This window comes from Oratosquilla oratoria, chromosome 24, assembly GCF_046742065.1.
Source record: "Oratosquilla oratoria isolate Oo_2021 chromosome 24, ASM4674206v1, whole genome shotgun sequence".
Taxonomy (NCBI): Eukaryota; Metazoa; Arthropoda; class Malacostraca; order Stomatopoda; family Squillidae; genus Oratosquilla; species Oratosquilla oratoria.
Genome location: NC_134800.1, coordinates 50,099,690 through 50,118,057, shown reverse-complemented (window position 1 = coordinate 50,118,057; position 18,368 = coordinate 50,099,690). Strand labels below are relative to the sequence as shown.

At 40.8% G+C, this 18,368-nt stretch overlaps 1 protein-coding gene across 1 annotated transcript in view; it reads right to left on the bottom strand.

Moving 5' to 3' along the window:
* LOC143038344 (protein slit-like) overlaps positions 1–18,368 on the bottom strand; it is a 168,098-nt gene that overhangs the window by 56,670 nt on the left and 93,060 nt on the right. Inside the window, exons 8-9 of the mRNA XM_076207374.1 lie at positions 2,707–2,778; positions 141–212 (exon numbers count right to left, since the gene is read on the bottom strand). Of these exons, the coding sequence (XP_076063489.1) occupies positions 141–212; positions 2,707–2,778 (144 nt within the window). The remainder of the gene's footprint in view (positions 1–140; positions 213–2,706; positions 2,779–18,368) is intronic.

Below are 18,368 nucleotides of genomic sequence, written 5' to 3'. Positions count from 1 at the left end.
AAGACAAGTGTGTATTAACACTAACACACATAGACACACACACCATCTACTTATTAAACTGCTTGAGTGAAAAATAATATTCAATAAGCTGAGGAACTCTTGAGGAATTTTCTGACGGAGAGTCTGGGGTCTTTACTTACAGAATCTCGATGTTGGGAAGACCTCGGAAGGCGTTTTCGTCCACACAGGATATCTGGTTGTCATCCAATTGTCTGTAAATGAAAGCAGGCCCGGTGTTCAATCGGTTCTTGAACCAAAATGGAGTTCTAAGAACAGAGTTCATAACAGCAAAATGGAGTTCTAAGATCAAAATTCATAATAACAGCAGTAATAATAACAGTCTGTAAATGAGAACAGGTCTTGTGTTCAATCTGTTCTTGAACCAAAATGGAGTTCTAAGAACAGAGTTCATAATAACAGCAGTAATAATAACAGTCTGTAGGTGAAAATAGGTCTTGTGTTCCATCGGTTGTTCTAACAAAATGGAGTTCTAAGATTGAAGCTCATAGTAATAACAGTAACAGGATGTTCGCTGGCCTAGCAGGATAGAGCGTCACTACATGCGGCGGAGGTCGAGGTGTCGGCAGTTCGAACCCTGCCGCCAGCGAGTTGGACCAAGGGCATTGTTCATTCAATTCTGGGATACAAAGTCCACTGAAAGGGGCACCGTTCTGGCCTCCGGATAAGGGAAGCTCGCGACGTTAAACCGAATCATTATCAATAACAATAATATCCAATATATTTACCCAATCATGTAATTATGTTTTCTTCCGGCCAAAGACAAGACTTTATTCAGTATATATATATATATATATATATATATATATATATATATATATATATATATATATATAATATATATACATACATATATATATATGTATATATATATATATACATATATATATATATATACATACATACATACTTATATATATACATATTTATCTATAAATATATATATATATATATATATATATATACATATATAACTTAAACCAAGCGGTTTCATTTCTTTGGTCTTTTCCAGAGAAATGTTGAATATGTGATATTGTTTATTTATTTTTTTTTTTTTTTGGGGGGGTGGGCTATTAAAATTGTTATTAACGTCGTATCATCATCATTATACTATGGTAATTATTATTATCATAATCATTATCATTATTATTTTCATTATTGTTGTTATCATTATTGTTATCATTATAATTCTTATCAACACTATTGTTATTAAGAGTTATCGTTATTAAGCATTATCGTTATCAACGTCATAGTTACTGATTTTATTGCTATAAATTTTTTGCTATTAATATTATTATCTGAATTATTCTCAGCGATATCACTGCATAAAATACTTCACGTTACCGTTACTGCATAGCCAACCTGAAAATAAAAAAGAATTAACAAGTTAACAAACTTAACATTCTTCCGTTTGCCGCCAGACGATTTTATTCGGTTAGTGGAGCAATAGGGGGCGGGGTCGCGATCGTTCCCTTATCCTTTCATTCCGGTGACCACTCCCTTCCGACGAATAAAATCGTTTGGTTTCAAACACAAAGAAACTGGGACCCGGGGATTTTAGTCGGTGCGTGAAAGAGTCACTTAAAGCTCACGCACTGAGGAGGAGGAGGAGGAGGGAGGAAGAGGAGGAGGAGAGGGGGAGGAGGAAGAGGAGGAAGAGAAAGCGTAGGAGTGGGAGAGAAGGAGGAAGAGACGGCAGGTGGAGGGTGGAGGAGGAAAAAGAGGAGGAGGAGTAGGAGTAGGAGTGGGAGAAGAGGAAGAGGAGGAGGCGAAGGAGTGGGAGAGGAGGAAGAGGAGGAGGGGAAAGAGCAAAAGGAGCATGAAGAGGAGGAGGAGCGGGAGGAGGAGGTGGTGGTAGGAGGAGGCGTAAGAGGAGGAGCAAAAGAAGGAGGCGAACGAGGAGGAGGAAGAGGAAAAATATGAGAAGGAGGAGGAGGAGGGACTAGAAGTGGATGAAGATGAGGAGGAGGGAAGAGGAGGGAAAGGAGAAGAAGAGAGAAAAGGAGGGGAGGAGAAAGAGAAAGAAGAAAGAGGAGGAGAAGGAAAAGGAGAAGGAAAAGAAGGGAGAACGAAGAGAAAGAGTAAGAGGGTGTGGTAGGAGGAGGAGTAGGAGGAGGAAGAGGGACAAGGCGGGGAGTCGGAGGAGGAGAAGGGAAGACGAGGAGGAGGAAGAAGGGAGAAGGAGGAGGGGGAGGAAGAGAAGAAGGAGGAGGAAGAGAAGGAAGAGGAGGAGGAGGAGAAGGAGGAGGCGAAGGAGTGGGAGCAGGAGGAGGACGAGGAGGAGGAGGAGAGGAGGAGGAAGAGGAGAAGGAGGAGTAGGAGAAGGGAGCAGGAAAAGGAGGAGTAGGAGGAGGAGGGGAGGCGATGGAGGAGGAAGAGGAGAAGGGAGAAAGATTAGGAAGGAGGAGGAGGGGAGGAGGTGGAGGAGGAAGAGGGGAAGGGAGGAGGAGGAAGAGGGGAAGGGAGGAGGAGGAGGTTGAGAAACAGGAGGGACGAGGAGGAGGAGGAGGAGGAGGAGGAAGATAAGAAGGATGATGATGAGGAGGATGAGGATGAGGATGAGAGGAGGATAAATTGAGGATGAGGAGGAGGATGAGGAGGATGAGAGGAGGAGGAGGAGGAGGAGGAGGAGGAGGAGGAGGAGGAGGAGGAGGAGGAGGAGGAGGAGGAGGAGGAGGAAGCACTCACAAGTAGCGAAGCTGCGCGAGTCCTTTGAGCAGCTTCTTTCCGATGATCTTGAGGCTGTTGTGGCTCACGTCTCTGCGGAGGATAACACAAGACACAGTTAGTGGCTCAGGCACGCTCAGGCACACGTGCGTAGGAAGGGTTACAAAAAAAAAGGTTAAGACCTATGCAGGATGGGTTACGAAAAAAAATTAAGACCTACCCAGGAAAGGGTTACAAAATTAATAGTAAATCAATGATACGTACCAAGGAAGGGTTACGAAAAAAAACAAACTATGCAGGAAGGGCTACGAAAAATATAATGTAGGGAAAGAGACGAAGTAAAGGATATGATTAAGAAAAAAAAGACAAGGATGAAGAATGATAATGATAATGATAAAGATAATGATAATAATAATAAAACGCAGAATATTAAGACATACACAGGAAGGATTACAGAAAAATATTAAGACACACAAGAAAAGTTACGGTACAAAGTAAAACACATACTGTATATATATATATATATATATATATTTATATATATATATATATATATATATAATAAAAACAAGTGATGATAATAATGATAATGGTGATAATAATGTAAATAATGATAACAATGATAATAATAATAATAATGATAATGACAATTAATAAGTGTATAAAAACAATCATGGATTCGATGAGACGACTGACTGAGACACCCAAATGTGACCTATAATGCATGAATAGATAAATGAATAAATTATTAGAAAAAAAAAAATGAAATTAAGTAAATCCCCCCGCGCTCCTTCTAATTTTTTCCTTTTTCTCCATTTTACTTCCCTTATCATTAGATAAATTTCTTGCAAAAAATTAATAGATAAATATATAAGATAGAATAAGTAAATAAATAAATAAATAAATAAAATAATAGTAATGAATAAAGTAAATGAAAATAAAAATAAATGAATAAATAAATGAATAAGTAAAATAAAATAAAAAAACATTAACAAGTAGAGATATATTTTCGTGATACCAACGAATGAAAAGGTCAAAGGCTGTTAGTTGAAGGACTTTATTGATAGATGTAAGGAAAAAAGGATGGCGAAGAAGATATTAAAATAAAAAGGTAATAGAAACAAACAAACAAACAAACACAAAAAAGGTGACTATGAAAAATGAATAAATTTTTTTTTTTATGAAAACAAATCATAGTGTCACTATGTGATCTGTTATCAAATGATCAAATAATCACCATATCTAGATTCAAACATAGGTTAGACAAAATAAATCCAGGATAGCATGAATGCAATGATACATAAGAAATAACATGGTTAATTCATCAAAACATTAAAGAAAAATATGAAAAAAATGTTATATATTCTAAGTTTAAAAATACATCATATCTGAAATTGCGTAAGATGATGATATAGCATTGCTTTGCACATGGTGAAACGGACCAATCAAAGGCTGTTTTGACAAATATGTTGCGACAATGTGAGGTTTAGAAGTGTCACGATAGCTGCAACTAACTGAAATACTTTTATGTGTACCTCTATGCACGCACACAAACACACACACACACACACACACACACACACACACACACACACACACACACACACACAGAGAGAGAGAGAGAGAGAGAGAGAGAGAGAGAGAGAGAGAGAGACGAAGATAGATAGTGTAAGAAGCTGGTAGAAATGAGGGTAGAAAGAGGGATAGAAGACGGGTTGTTGCATTCTATAGGTAGTTGTTTGTAAGTAACAGCCCGAGCGAGCTGCCTGAGTCAGCTTTTCCTCTTTGTGTAGGTAATAAAATTTGTCTGTAAATAACAGCCCGTAAGCTTGAATATATACTTAATTACTGCTTACATGACATTTCTTTGTAACCTAAGTGAGAATTATGCATAGAATCGATATTATTCTAAGTAACCAATATTGCCGTAAAGACTTGAAACAAAGAATCTGATTGGTGAAAGGGTGGAGGAGGAGAAAATTTAATTGGTTCACGAATGTAAGATCACGCCCTTTGGGGAGGATCTTAAATATAAAGTTAAAGATCATTGGACTAAGGAAATCACTACGTCACTGCAAAGCTCACGTAGGATCTTGTATACATGGTCTCGGGGGATTCCTTGGTAGAACTTCGGAGAGTGCGCTGTACTCTATATCTGAACAGAAGAAAGATGAAGAAGAATCGTGTTTAATTCTCCTAGACAGAATATAACAACTGGAATGAGGGTTACAGGGAGGAGGGGGAGTGGAAGAGAGAGAGAGAGAGAGAGAGAGAGAGAGAGAGAGAGAGAGAGAGAGAGAGAGAGAGAGAGAGAGAGAGAGAGAGAGAGAGAGAGAGAGGGAGACAGAGAGGGAGACAGAGAGGGAGACAGAGAAGGAGACAGACAGACAGAGAGAGAGAGAGAGAGAGAGAGAGAGAGAGAGAGAGAGAGAGAGAGAGAGAGAGAGAGAGAAAGCGAGAGAGAGAGAGAGAGAGAGAGAGAGCGAGAGGTCATCCTTGTATCATCCCACAGCATCTGCAACGTAGGTAATGCACTATACAAATGCGTGGCTCAAGGCAGGTGGTGCATGTCAGGTGGCACGATTCAGATGGTGTTCAGTCCGTGCTACGTGCATAAAGACGGTTTTTGGCAGCATGTAACAGTAGGTGGTTGAGATCAGAGAGCACACAAATCAGTTGGTAGAGATTAGGAAAACAACACAAGGCAGCTGGTGCATTGAAAGAGGTGAAGTGCTTCAGATCAACGTGATGCTCAGTAGCAGGTGGTTCCATAGAGCAAATGGCACTAGATCGAAGGTAGAGTGCAAGGTGGTGCTGAAGGACAGATGGTGTAAAGAGTATCCTAGAGTGATTTGACTAACACATTTGTTAGGATGAATAAACAAAAAGACAATCACATATATCAACACACACACACTCACATGCACACACACACACACACACACACACACACACACACACACACACACACACACACACACACACACCATTATCCATATATCGGGCCATATATGAGCTCTGAGCTCTTGTACAGGAAATCGCTGTCGATCACGAATGAAGCACATGTTTTAAGACTATGGTGAATCATAAACACACACACACACACACACACACACACACACACACACACACACACACACACACACACACACACACACACACACACACACACACACACACACACACACACACACACACACACACACACACACACACACACACACACACACACACACACACACACACACACACACACACACACACACGCACGCACACGCGCACGCATATACAACCGCCCACGGTAGGAGATGAGGTGGTGGTTATAGGTCCGTTCCACCTAAACCCGAGGTGCCAAAGGAAGCCGCCGATTTTATATGGCCGCTGCTGTTGGCTTTGGACTCGGGTGGCTTTCAAAGCCGGACGGCTGTGGCTTGATGAGTGCTTGCTTAAAGCCCCCCTCCGCCCCGCGAAAAGCCCCCATCCTTCGCCCCTTCACAAGTGGGAGACATTGGAGTGGGTTAGTCGATGATAGTGGACGGACATTGGGAGTCACTAAGTGTTGGTGAAAGGTAGCTGTGTATTACTTTCATTCAAAGAGGAGTGCGAAGAAGAGGAGAAGGAGGAGGAGGAGAAAGAGGAAGAGGAAAATGTGAAGAAGGAGGAAAAAGAGGAGATGGAAAAAGGGTGAAGAAAAGGAAGAGTAAGGAGTAGAGAAGAAGAGAAGACAAGGAGGAGGAGGAGGAGGGGGAGGAAGAAGAGGAGGAAGAAGAAGAAGAAGACAAAAATAAAATTGGAAGAGGAGAAGATGTACTTACGTATGTATGTATGTATGTATGTATGTATGTATGTATGTATGTATGTATGTATGTATGTATGTATGTATGTATGTATGTATGTATGTATGTATGCTGTATGTATGTATGTATGTGTGTATGTATGTATGTATGTGTGTGTACATACGTATGTTTACATAATATCAGCCGCAATGTATCACGAGTTTCTTTGCCCAACTGCCTGCCCCTTCCCCCTCCCTCTGCCATTCCCTTGATAAGCCAGGGACTCCTCGATCACAGGACATGTCAGGGGGGCGGCCGTGCGGGGTGCCCGCTGCCCCCGGTGTGGTTGTCAATTTGTCCCATCGGTCATCCCTCTCGTCAACGGCCATGTTACTCACAATTACTCACTATTACTTGCAATTACTTTGACGCCTCTCCTTCGTCGGTACTCTCCCTCCCGCTTCTGCGCCTGCCACAGGCGTTATCACACTAGGCTTCTACAGGCTTCATCAGCTTGAATATATATATATATATATATATATATATATATATATATATATATATATATATATATGTATATATATATATATGTGTGTGTGTGTATATTGTATATATATATGTATATATACTATATATATATATATATATGTATATATATATATATATATATATATATATATATATATATATATGTGTGTGTGTGTGTGTGTGTGTGTGTGTGTGTGTGTGTGTCATTTTGACAAATGGAAATAAGCTCCACCGCAAGGACTCGAACCTTTGCCGTAGCGACTGCTTATTCTGAAACAAAGGCGATAGCATCGAGCCACCCAGGCCGTACAAAAGGAACCACCCGATTCTCGACCTGGAAGTTCCCCGACAGTACTAGTGCAGCTCAGTCTCTATTCTAATTTCACCGAGTATTTATTATGGCGAGCTATCCGACATAGCAAAGACTCGGTGAAATTAGAATAGAGACCGAGCTGCCCTATTACCGTCGAGGAACCTCCAGGTCGACAATCGGGTGGTTCCTTTTGTGCGGTCTGGGTGTCTCGATGCTATCGCCTTTGTTTCAGAATAAGCAGTCGCTACGGCAAAGGTTCGAGTCCTTGCGGTGGAGCTTATATATATATATATATATATATATATATATATATATATATATATATTTATATATAAAGTATATATATAAAGTATATATACATATATGTATAATATATATATATATAAATACATATATATATATATATATATATATGTATATATATATATCAAATCAATCAATTCAGCCATTCTGAGTCCACTGCAGAAGAAAGGCCTCCTTCATAGCATTCCATGATTCACACGACCGCGTTAACCGCTGCCACGTCACTACTGCAAACTTCTCAATCTCATCTCTCCACTTTCTATCTGGTCTCCTGCTTCCACACTTCTCACCTTGCGGTGTCAACTCAGTAACACACTTGCTCCATCGTTCATCAGTCGTTCGTGCTAACTTACTTGCCCAATTCCACTTCCTCTCTTTTACCGCCTCCACAATATCTTTCACTCTAGTCTGCTCTCTCACCCAACTTGCTCTCTTTCGGTCTTTCAGCGTTATTCCCATCGTTGATCTCTCCATTCTCCTCTGTGTAGTTCTTAGCTTTGTTTCCATCGGCTTCGTCAGTTTCCAAGTCTCATGCCCATAGATTATTGCTGACAAAATGCATTGATTGTAAACTTTACGTTTCAAACATTTTCCAATCAGTTGCAATACGTATCTTTATTTCATTATCATGTTCTTTCGTCCCTTTCACCATCTAGCCTAAATAATCATACTCTTCAATTTCTTCAAGAACCTCACCATCGATTATAATCTCTTTACTTTGAACTTTCGTGTTGAACATTACTTTTGTTTTACTCTTATTCATTTCTAAACCTACTTTGAGACTTTTCCTTGTTCAGATCACTCAACATATCTTGCAAGTCTTCTGTTCTTTCCGAAATAAGAATAACGTCATCCGCAAATCTTAGGTGGTTTAAATATTCGCCATTAATCTTCAAACTTTTCTCTTCCCAATTCAACCTTCTGAAAATCTCTTCCAAACAAACTGTAAATAACTTGGGTGAAACTGTATCGCCTTTCCGTGCTCCTTTCTCGTTCTTGATTTTTTCTGTATTTTTATGTAGTCGAATTATAGCGGTACCTTTCGCATAAATCTTTTCTAAAATTCTTACGATCTGTTCGTTTGTACCCTGCTTGCGTAACGTGTCTAGTATTACTATTTGTTCTACCGAGTCAAAAGCCTTCTCGTAATCTACAAAAGCTAAACAGTGAGGTATATTCTGTAGTTTTCTCGATTAGTTGGTTCATTGCCTGCAAATGGTCGAGAGTCGAATATCCGCTCCTAAAGCCTGCCTGTTCTTTTGGTTGGTTTCTATCTAAAACTTGATTTAGTCTCTCTCTCTCTCTCTCTCTCTCTCTCTCTCTCTCTCTCTCTCTCTCTCTCTCTCTATATATATATATATATATATATATACTGTATATGATTTGGATGATGAAGAACATAAACATAAGGGAAGCACAGAACCCTAAACACTAACGTTTCGTTCGCGTAGAACTTCTTCAGAGTTCTTCACGAACGAAACATTAGAGTGTTTAGGGTTTTGTGCCTTCCCCTGTGTTTATGTTCTCCATCATCCAAGTCATTTGTCTAAAATACTTATCAATATATATATATATATATATATATATATATATATATATATATGTATATATATATATATATATATATATATATATATATATATATATATGTATGTGTGTGTGTGTGTGTGTGTGTGTGTGTGTGTGTGTGTGTGTGTGTGTGTGTGTGTGTGTGTGTGTGTGTGTGTGTGAGTGGGCGTGTGTGTGTGTATTTGTACATATATACGTATGTACGTATACATGTAATCCAATTCTTATATTAACTTCCATACCTGATAATCCTTTTCCTTTTACTCCGTCTGCCGCCTGGCTATTTCATTGATCTCATCTAAGCTAACCTAACCTAACCTCTCACTATTAAAGAAATTATTGAATCTGAACTTGAGTCCCTGATTGTACGATTAGGTTCCAACGAGTCATATACTTTTGATATATATGTTTATCTATTTTCATTTCTTTTTCTATTCATATATATACCTATTTGTTAACTTGTTTTGTTTATTTACTAATTTACTTAATTATTCATTCATTAATTTACCTATATATTTATTCATTCTTCTATTTCTTTGTTTTTCTATTTGTCTATTAATCTACTTATCCATTACTATATCTATCCAGCCGTTCATTTATTCATCTATCTGCTTGTTGTTCTATTTGTTTATCTATATATTTGTTAATCGATGTTATATTGGAATGGTTAGTTCCTCCATGCGCCGCACAGAGGGGGTAAAACCCACAACCCACATTCGAGTTTCTTCGAGAAGAGTTGAAGTGAGGCACCCGCATTCTTGGCCCGCGACTCCAGACGGAGGAGGAGGAGGAGGAGGAGGAGGAGGGGTAGAAGAGGAAGAGGTAGAGGAGGGGAGGTACGATGAAGAGGAAGAAGGGACGGAGGGGTAGAAGAGGAAGAGGAGGAGGAGGAGGAAGAGGAAGAGGAGGAGGAAGGAGAGAAAGAAAGGGAGGAGAGGTAGAAGAGGAAGAGGTAGAGGAGGGGAGGTACGAGTAAGAGGAAGGGGTAGAAGGAGGGGTAGAAGAGGAAGAGGAGGGGAAGAGGAAGAAGATGGGGAAGAAGGGGAGGAGGGGTAGAGGAGGAAGAGGAAGATCAAGGAGGAGGATGAAGAGGAAGAAGGGGAGGAAGAGTAGAAGAGGATCAGGAAAAGGTAGAAGAATAGGAGGGGAGGAGGAAGAGGAAACAGAAGAAAGGGAAGAGTGGTAGAGGAGGGAGGAGGATGAAGAGGAAGAAGGGATGAGGGATAGAAGAGGTAGAGGTAGAGGTAGAGGAGGAGAGGAAGGAGGAAAAGGAAGAGAAAGAGGAAGAAAGGGAGGGGGTAGAAGAAGAAGAGGAAGAAGAGTGGACGAAGGAGGAAGAGGAGGGGGAAGAAGGGAAGGACGGGTAGAAAAAGATGAAGAGGAGGTGAGGAAGAGGAAGAGGAAGAGGAAGAGGAAGAAGGGGAGGGGCGGAAGAGGAGTGGAGGAAGAGAATCTCAGGCTGATAACGTCATCGCAAAGTGTCTCGGAATTCGTCTGTCTTGCTCCACTTGGCCCGAGACGAAGAGAAAGAGGAGGAGGAAGAGGAGGAAGAGGAGGAGGAGGAAGAGGAGGAGGAGGAAGAGGAGGAGGAGGAGGAGGAGGAGGAGGAGGAGGAGGAAGAGGAGGAGGAGGAGGTGGGGAGGAGGAGGTAGAGGAGGAGGAGTAACTGTAGTATTAGTAGAAGCAATAGTAGAAATAGTAACAGTAAGAGAACTATGCAAAGGAGAAGAGGAAGGAAGAGGAGGAGGAGAAGGATGAGGAGGTGGGGAGGATGATTAGGTAGAAGAAGAGGAGGAGGATGAGGAAGAGGAAGAGGAGGGGAGGAGGAGGAGGTACAGGAGGAGGAGGAGGTAGAGGAGGAGGAGGATGTTGAGGAGGAGGAAAAGGGAGTGGCTAAGGAGATTTGAGAATTTATTTGAATGTTCCTAACGTCTGGTGTCTGCTGCGACAACCATCAGCTAGGCAGTAGGCGTCCTGTCCGCGCAGTTTCGTCCTGGGGGACTGAGCATGCGCACTCCAGGAGGCCAGCGCGGGTGCCCACTTTCCTTTTGGGTTTCATTCATATGTTCTAGTTTGTGTTTTCATTGTCTCAGCTTTGGCACATGTTCATTTTTTTATTCATTTAAATTTGTTTTGTTTTACTTTGTTTTATTTCTCTTTAAATGCATTTTTTTTTTGTAACCAAAGTATTAAGGATTACAAAGGAGGCGCATGCCGACAGGAGACCTTTTGGTCCATAACTAGGTCGGATGCGGATTATAATACTGATAAATAAAAAAAAATGAAAAAAAAATTATAATAAGTAAGACCTTTCTGTGAATTGGTCCCTCAACTGAAGAGAATTGTTAAAGGTTAACCTATGAAGACTTCAATGTGTTTCTGGGTTTAGTTAAAGTTAACTTAAGACTCTTCACTATATGAGGTTATCTTCTCGCGCTAACCAAGATGTAATCGCTTAGATGACGTCATCGCGTAGGTTAGGTCTTAATCCATTTAGTATTTGGGGTTAAGAAGGCCGAATACGTCTATGAGAACTATTGGCATAACTACATGAGTGACTAAAAGAAGAAAATATATAATTCTATTCGATTTTATATAATTCTTTTAATGCCTAAATATTTAAGAAAATAAAATAAAAACAACAAAGAACTAGGAAAGATCAACCCACAAAAAACAAAAAACTATAAACGCCAGACATTTAATTGTTTTCCAAAAGTCACAACAAAAGCAACAACGCCTTCCCACCCCTAAAAAAAAAAAAAAAAAAAAAAAAAAAAAAAAAAAAAAAAAAAAAAAAAAAAAAAAAAAAAAAAAAAAAAAAAAAATCTATACTCATGGGCAGAGATCGTGCAGCCTGGAAAGGCCCAAATCCTGGATGGCTCGTTAGAAACTAATTAATGATCAGGTGTTGCCTACGCGCACTAATTAAACCTGAGTTTAAGACCACGGCCGAGATAAGCCCTTCTGGCTCGTGACCTCTATCCACGGGAGGGGTGCCTTCTTCGTCCATTTCTCCATATAAGGAAATGTGTCTGAGGGGGGGGGGGATCTCTGCTCCCCATTTACCTTATAAGGAAGCGGAGGGGAAAACATCGTAATGTTGATGTAGGCGTGAAACTTGCGCGGTTGCCTACACACAGCACACACACGCTCGCGGTTGCCCGCTTTGCAATATTCATGGCAACAGAACACAAATCCACCAGCCTTGGATTCTCCTAATGGATTCCTTAGAAGTGGAGGACACGCCGACAGAATCCACTGTCAGGATCCACATGGATGTGGAAGGCGTAGCAACAGCGACGGTGGAATGTACCCTTGGAATCCACAGAGGGAAAAAGAATCCACGTCACCTCTCAGTTACCTTAGAATCCATTAGCAAAGCTCGTAATCCACCGGAACCTGCTGGAGTGGATGAATCCACCACATTTGGTAAGTCTACTGGCATCTAATGGCTATTTCAACCAAATCGACCAATTCTGTATCTTATTTGATTTTATTTAAATTTATTTGATTTTATTGTTTTTTATTTTTCATATAATTCTATTTCATCTTATTCATTCTAGATAGGAGGTAGAAAGGAGGTAAGTAGGAGTTGGGTAGGAGGCTGCTAGAAGGTAGATGGCATATAGATAGGATGTAGATAGGAGATACATGGAAGGTAGGTTGGAATAAGATACGACATACATAGGTAGAAAGGAGGTAGGTAGAAGGTACGTAGGAAGTAGATAGGAGGTTGTTAGGAGGTAGTTAGTAAATAGGTAGGTATAAGGTAGATAGTAAATAGGTAGGTAGGAGGTATATACAATGTAGGTATGATGTAGGCAGGAGGTAGATAGGAGGTAGGTAGAAGGTAGATAGGAGGTAGGTAGGAGGTAGATATGAGGTAGGTCGGAGATGGATAGGAGGTAGATAGGAATTAGATATATTGTAAGTATGAAGTAGGTACGACGTAGATAGGAGGTAGTTAGAAGGTAGCTAGGTAGATAGGGAGTAGATATTATATTTTGAATATATGAGGAAGATGGGGGTAGATATGAAGTAGATAGGAGGTAGATAGGACGTGGATAGGAGGTAGATAGGAGACGGCCTCTGCGAACCAGGTGAAGAGGACTCAAGTGGGCCAGATAAACAGCGCAGCCATCAAAGGTGACGTCACGGGAAAATATTTATACATGGGAGGGGGGAGTCGTTGAGGTTTCTCTCTCTCTCTCTCTCTCTCTCTCTCTCTCTCTCTCTCTCTCTCTCTCTCTCTCTCTCTCTCTCTCTCTCTCTCTTTCTCTCTCCCTCTCTCTCTTTACAGCATCTCCAATTTTCTCCTGTATATTTTTGTTTGTTTTTGTGTTTGTGTGTTGCTATACACATGCCTACTTACATGAATGCATTATATATATATATATATATATATATATATATATATATATACATATATATATATATATATATATAAGGTAGTTGCAGTGGGAAGCGCTAAGAAAATGAGAGTGATGAGTGAGGAAAGCAGAGGAGAGATAGGGAGAGATGAAGTGAAAGCAGCTGTTAAGATGATGATAGCAGGTGTTGGATGGATGCCATGCAGAATGCCTGAAAAAAGGAGGTACATTTATGGTGGACTGGCTGGTGAGGTTATTTAATGTTTGTTTAAGAGAGGATAGAGTGCCGGAGGACTGGAGGAGTGCCTGTATAGTTCCGCTTTACAAGGGGAAGGGGGGCAAGTGTGAGTGTAGTAGTTTCAGAGGGATCAGCTTGTTGAGTGTAGTTGAGAAGGCTTACGGGAGGGTTTTGATTGGTAGGATTAGGAGAGGAACAGTGTGGATTTAGGACAGGTAGGGGTTGTGTAGATCAGATTTTTGTGGTCAGACATATATGTAAGAAAGCTATAGGAAAAGATAAGGATGTTTTTTTGGCTTTTATGGATTTGGAAAAGGATTACTACAGGATAGACAGGAAGGCACTGTGGGAGGTATTGCAGATATATGGGATGGGAGGAAAGCTGTTAAGAGCAGTCAAGAGTTTTTACGATAGTAGAGCTTGTGTTAGGATTCGAAATGGAGAGAGTGAATGGTTTGAGGTAAAGGTGGGACTTCATCAGGGATGTGTTATGTCACCCTGACTGTTCAATCTATACATGGATGGGGTGATGCGAGAGGTGAATGGAAGGGTAGTGGGTCAGGGGGTTGAAGATGGTTAAAGAAAACTAAGAAAAGTGAGAAATAAGCCAGTTGTTGTTTGCTGACGACATTGCGCTTGTAGCAGGATCAGAGGAGGAATTGAGGAAGTTAGTGACAGAATTTGAGAAGGTGTGTGAAAGAAGGAAACTGAAGATAAATGTGGGAAAAAGTAAGGTGATGAGATGTACAAGGGGAGAGAATGGTAGCAGGCTGGAAGTGAGTATTAAGGGAGAGAGACTGGAGGAAGTAGATAATTTTAGATACTTGGGTGCGAATGTGGCAGGCAAGGGAGGAGTGGAGGTGGAGGCAGAATGTAGATTGAGAGAAGCGAGTAAATGCCTTGGTGGTTTAAAAAGTATAATGAGAAATAGACATTTGGGAATGAATACTAAGAGGAGGTTATATGAAGGAGTGATTGTGCCGACAGCATTGTATGGGGCAGAAACATGGAACATAAGAGAGGAAGAGAGAAGGAGTTTGAATGTGTTTGAGATGAAATGTCTGAGAAATATGATAGGGGCTACTAGGCTAAGTAAAGTAAGAAATGAGGAGGTGAGGAGGAGAACAGGGGCGGAAATGGAGTTGGGAGATAGGGTTGATGAAGGAGCTTTAGGATGGGTTTGGACACATGGAAAGAATGAGTGAAGAAATATTACTAAAAGAGGTGTGGAAGGCAGAGGTGGAAGGAGTGAATATGAGGGGGCGTCCTAGGATGAGATGGATGGATGAGGTAAAAGGAGCACTACGAAAGAGAGGAATGTCTGTTGAGGAAGGACGAGAGAGAACAGAGGATAGGTGTGAATGGAGAAGGGCTGTGTATGGATGATGCTGTGATGCATGAGCGGGGTGGGGGATGGGGGGTGAGGGAGTATGTATGAGAAATTAATTGACGCAGCCCGAAGGGGTTTCTCCCCGTCTTCTCCTTTTCTGCATGAGGGGACGGAGGGGGGGTCGTCGAATTAATGAAGCGGCTTTGCTGTGGATGTGTTAAGTCTTGCGACACTGCTTCTGACCCAGGGCAGTGGACAGGATGCAAGTATGACCCGTCATCCAGGAGATGCCAAGATGTAAGGGAGGGAAGAGTATGGAGGAGAGTAGAGTATGTAGGGGATGGAATGGGTGGGAGTGGTTTCTATGCCTTTTTCTTTTTGGCTACTTCCCGTATAAGGGGGAAAAAGCCTTTGGTATATGTATGTATACTGTATGTACATATACATATATACATATATATATATATATATATACATATTTATATATATATATATATGTATATATATATTAATAACCAAAATGCACTTTAATTCTAAGCCATCAAGGCCGACATGCAGAAACTGAAATGTGGTACTGCCAAGGACTCGAACCCCAGCATTCTCATGACAAGCGCAGCAATGACTTACTAACTAGGCTAGTTGGTAAGTCATTGTCGCACTTGTCATGAGGATGGTGGGGTTCGAGTCCTTGGCAGTACCGCATTTCAATATCTGCATGTCGGCCTTTGGTGGCTTAGAATTAAAGTGCATTGTGGTTGTTAAAATGTATTTATAATCACTGGGACCCATTCAGTGTTGTACAAATACAATATATATATATATATATATATATATATATATATATATATATATATATATATATATAGACATATATATATACATATATATATAGATATATGTGTATATATATATATATAGATACATATATATAGATATACATCCATATATACATATATATAGATATAGATATGTGTATATATATATATACATATATATATATATACATATATATATATATATATATTATATATATATATATACACACATATGTGTGTGTGCGTGTATGTGCCTGTATGTGTGCGGGCGTGTGTGTGTACATACATGTATGTGGCCAATTTTCCTTTTCCTTTCACTCTTTCCTCCAACCTCTCCCTCTCACTCAGTCCTTTAACTCTCTCATGTTCTCCTTCACTCTCACTCAGTTTTACGGAAACGCGTCATCAGACCGGATTTCTACGCCATGAAACGGACATGACGTCACCAGCGGAAATATATCCAAAATGTCCCTTTCTTGCGTAAACCTAGAGGTACATAGGAAAGATAAAATAGCAATCTAATACGTATCGTTATTATATTCCCTACGTTAATATAGGTTTCATCACGTACGATGTGATTACCTGCAAAGGAATAGAGGAATGTCCGGTCCATCACCAACCTTCATTGATACAAGTATTGGTATAAGTCTGAAGAACTTCTAAGAGCTCCATATAAGACTACGGATTGAGAGCAAAGTCAAGAGCCAGAGAGCTTAAGATAATTCTTTTTTTTTTGTAGTATACAGTGTTACATGTTTACTTGGAAAATGTATTTATGTAACTATTCCATAAGGTTAGTTGAGAGAATATATTCCCTCATTATATATAAAAAAGGAAGTTCCACTCATAAGATTCTTTTTCACTAACTATTTTCCGACAACGGCGTTATCGATAAAATATTAAGTTTTGTACACCAATACGTTTTCTTTCATAAACAACGAGAAAACGGGCGAAAATTGGAGCTATGGAGGGACAAATGTCTCCCTTGCTCTCACTCTTCCTCTCCCCGGAAACCAGTCCAGAGGAATGTGTCCAGAATACGTCCGGAACTTGCAGCGACAATAGAGAAACTTCCCAGAACACTTGAGGACATCAACGCGTTTATATATACGAACCAAGTCAAGAGCCCGGAAGCAGAAGCGGGAGAGGAAGAGGAGGAGGAGGAGGAGGAGGCGGAGAAGGAGGAGGAGAAGGAGGAGGAGGAGGAGGAGGAGGGGGAGGAGGAAGAGGCGTAGGAGGCGTTGAGCAAAAAGTTAACCTTGTGTTTTGGCAATGGCAGATGGTTATACAAATACTGTACATACACGCATATGCATATGCATATACACTTACATATTCAAATACATGGATATGTATACGTATACATGAGAATGCGCACGCATACATGCATACAAAAGTACCTACACACACAAACACACACACACACACACACACACACACACACACACACACACACACACACACACACACACACACACACACACACACACACACACACACACACACACACACACACACACACACACACACACACACACACACACACACACACACACACACAATCAGGCCATGCTGGTCATGCGACGAATCATCAAAGAGGTGAATCAATTTGCTGTCATAACCGTGTGTCACTGAGAATCAATTGGAGCCAGATTAAAACACTGGCCAGAGTGCTTTGGGAATGTTTGGTGGTGATTTGGGGGAGGAGAGGAAAAGGAGGGAGAAGGAAGCAGGAAGAAAAAAGGAAGAGGGAAAAGACAGATAATGGCTAAAGGAACAGAGAGGGTGAAGACGTACAGGAGGAAAAAAAGAGAGAGAAGGGAGAAGAGGGAGAAGGGATAAAGAGAAGCAAATAGGAAAAGAAGAAAGAGGAAGATAGAGAATGAAAAAGGGAAGGGAGGTAGAGAAGACGGAGAGGAGGGAGAGAAGGGAGAGGAGGGAGAGGAGCGAGAGGAGTAAGAGGAGGGAGAGGGGCGAGAGGGGGAAGAAAAGGAAGAGGAGGGAGAGGGAGAGGAAAGAAAGAAGGGAGAGACGGGAGAGGAGGGAGATGAGCGAGAGGGGGAAGAGGAGGGAGAGGGGAGAGAGGGGAAAGAGAAGGAAGAGGAGGGAGAGGGAGAGGAAAGAATGAAGGGAGAGGAGGGAGGGGAGGGAAAGGAAGAACAAGCGAGGGGAAAAGAGGGAAGAGGAAGAAGACAGAGGATGGGGAGGGGAAAGAAGGAGGAGAGGGGAAGAAGGGGGAGAGGAGGAAGAAGGGGGAGAGGGGAAGAAGGGGAAAGAAGTTAATTTTTTGCTATTACTTGATAATTACTCTTATTTTTTATTATGAATATATCTTATACTACAGTTATATCGTTATTATCATTACCAATGCTTATCGTTATGATTTATAATTATTAGCATTATCATAATTCAATTATTGTCATGATCAATCACTACAATTT